Consider the following 3,154-nt stretch of genomic DNA (forward strand, 5'->3'; position numbering starts at 1 on the left):
AAATATTTACGAGGATTTTACATCGAAATGTTTACGAGTGATTTACAACGAAAGTATTTACGTGTGCTTTACATCGAAATAATTACGTGGGATTTACGACGAAGTCTTACGTGGCGTTTACGACGAATCCTTTCCCTGCGCTTTACGAGGAATATATTTCGTCGTAAACGTAACGAGTCGTTTACGACGAAACCTCCGTTACGATGGACGTTTAACAACGAAACGTCTTTCGACGTTAATTCGTCGTAACACCCCGTTTACGACGAATTTACAACGTATACTGCCTAGTAAAAAATATATTTTCTTGTAGTGTTTATTGATATATAAAAAATAAATTTTTTTTTTTTTTATAATTTCAAATTATATGTTTTCAAATTTGAACCTTTTTTTAGTTTTCATTTTGATATTCGAGAATACTTTTGGAAATATTTTTAAAATTTTTATTTTTAAATTTTTAAATTTATTTTCTATTTTTTTAAATCGTGTTTATCGATTATGTTAAAGTCGTGCTTTGTATTATTTCATTCTTCAACTTTGTCTGTTTTTGTATGTGAATGTATTTTATTTCATAGATTTCAAAAATTTTATGGATATAAATGATATTCTCAAAGTTGAGTCTTATGAGTAAAAACAAATAAAATTTACATCTCAATAACAACAGATTTTAATAGAGTCTTAAAATCAATGAAAACTAAACTTTTCCAATAACAAAGGATTTTAAGTGGAATTTAAAAATTTTCACCCCAATAACAATGGATTCTATTCAGATTTAAAAAATTCATAAACCAATAACAATAGATTCTCAAAATTTAGTAATTCCTCTAAAATTCTTCAACCAATAACCCCTCCTTACAAATTACGCAGTTTTTTTTATATAATGGAATTGTGGGTCAATTTTTTAGTTTCTTTTTTATAGTCACAAGAAAAATATACCTCTTTTACCAGAATCCTAAATTGAATGGTGATATTAAGTGATAACAAGCCAAACCGACTAATGTTTTGCAGATTAGTGCATTGTTTTTGAACCGGACACGGATTAGTGTTTATTTCTTTATCATTTTTTTTGTTACATTAGACTGTTCATTGTTTGTCCATTCCAGCAAATACCAAAACTGATAAATAATTGATAAAAAAAACAGTCTAATCTACATCAAATTAATCAGCTTCGTTCGCTGCCATCATTCCAAAACCTTAAAAATGTATCTTAATAACAACAACCAAAAAGTAAAATAAAAACAAAGAAAACAGAGCCCAAAGCCTCGTCACATCTGCCCATAAATACCCTTCACCGACTCGCAAAGTCCTACACCACATCAGTTCTCTCTTTCAATCTCTCTTCTCTCTCTCTTAAAGATTACCGAGACATACTCTTAGTTTCGGTGAAGAAAAAGAACAATGACGAAAGATGCGGCTGGAGAGAAGGGATCGTTCTCCGGAAAAGACTATCAAGATCCACCACCTGAGCCTCTCTTCGACGCTACTGAGCTAGGGAGGTGGTCTTTTTACAGAGCTCTCATCGCTGAGTTCATAGCCACTCTCCTCTTCCTCTATGTCACCGTTATGACTGTCATTGGTTACAAGAGCCAGACCGATCCAACCCTTAACCCTGACCAGTGTGCAGGTGTTGGTGTACTCGGCATCGCTTGGGCCTTTGGTGGCATGATCTTCATCCTTGTCTACTGCACTGCCGGAATCTCTGGTTGGTTCCTGTTTCTCTAATTAATTTAGTATGTGTTACATTTTTTCCTCTGTTTCATAATTATTAAAACAGGCATTACAATTTTTCAATTAATTTTTTATAAAATATAATTAATAAAACAGTTTTCAGTGAAATTAAAAAATGATATAGAAAGATTATAAAATGTAATATTGTAAAGCACCAAAAATCTTTTGAAATATATTGTATATTCATAAACAATATAATATTCAATTGTAATAAAATTCGGTATTGTTTTGTTTTTAAGCTCGCGTCAATGTTTTTGTTCAATTTCTTTTAATGGTCCAGGTGGACATATAAACCCGGCCGTAACGTTTGGGCTGTTCTTGGCTCGGAAAGTGACGTTGGTGAGAGCAGTAATGTACATGGTGGCTCAGTGCCTTGGTGCAATTTGCGGTGTGGCTTTGGTTAAGTCCTTCCAGTCTTCTTACTACACCCGCTACGGTGGTGGCGCAAACGGTCTCACACATGGTTATAGCATAGGCACCGGTGTTGCCGCCGAGATCATCGGTACATTCGTCTTAGTCTACACCGTCTTCTCCGCCACTGACCCCAAGAGGAGTGCTCGTGACTCTCACGTCCCTGTAAGCTCACTATTCCCGTTTTGTTTAGTTAGTTACGATGACGTGATAATGAGAGTCTCGTGGTTAGGTCATTTCGAAATACACCGCATTAATGGAATACGTAGAATTTCCGTGTCCTATACGGCTATACGGCCCACTATGATACCATCAAAACGATGACGTACCAGAGTATTAAACAGCATAGAGATGGATAATATGCATTTATTGGGGTGGACGCACTAGTATCATATACGTCTAAAAACATGGCCGACCATGAAATTTCTGGAGTTGAAACATTTATTGATCGATAGATATATTTATCTTAATTAACTTGGGGGTAAATAATATATACTTTTTAACCATTAAATTTTTTTTTGGAGTCCTAGCGAATAACGATATTCTATCTCGCCACTACAACACTACAAGAAAACAGCGGCATACTGAGGGAAAAAATCGTCGGTATATCGTCGGAATAACGCTATTCCGACGACATACCGACGAAAAAAGTCCTCGGAAATAACTCCTCGGAAATTCATCTTTCCTCGGAAATTCCTCGGAAATTTCCGACGGAATTCCGAGGAAATGAATTTCCTCGGAATATTCCGAGGACTTTTTTCGTCGGAAATTTCTAGGAATATTCCGAGGAATATGTCGTCGGAATATTCCGAGGGATACACTTCCTCGGAATATTTCCAAAATTCAAAAAAAAATTATAAATTTATTTTTTTAAATTGAAATTCAAAAATATAAAATTAAAATTGAAATAGAAAACATATTTAAAATACAAAAAATAATAAAATAGTTTTTATAAATAAAAAAATGTTTTATAAATACAAAATTAGTTTTAATAAATATAAATATTTTTATAGATATG

The 3,154-nt window shown here is 33.6% G+C and overlaps 1 protein-coding gene across 1 annotated transcript in view; it reads left to right on the plus strand.

The window, feature by feature from the left end:
• Nucleotides 1–1,303: 1,303 nt before the first annotated feature.
• The window catches only part of LOC106296638 (probable aquaporin PIP2-5), a 7,012-nt gene continuing 5,161 nt past the window's right edge, over nt 1,304–3,154 (plus strand). Inside the window, exons 1-2 of the mRNA XM_013732818.1 lie at nt 1,304–1,699; nt 2,006–2,301. Of these exons, the coding sequence (XP_013588272.1) occupies nt 1,396–1,699; nt 2,006–2,301 (600 nt within the window). The 5' untranslated portion in view covers nt 1,304–1,395. The remainder of the gene's footprint in view (nt 1,700–2,005; nt 2,302–3,154) is intronic.

Source organism: Brassica oleracea, chromosome C6, assembly GCF_000695525.1.
Source record: "Brassica oleracea var. oleracea cultivar TO1000 chromosome C6, BOL, whole genome shotgun sequence".
Taxonomy (NCBI): Eukaryota; Viridiplantae; Streptophyta; class Magnoliopsida; order Brassicales; family Brassicaceae; genus Brassica; species Brassica oleracea.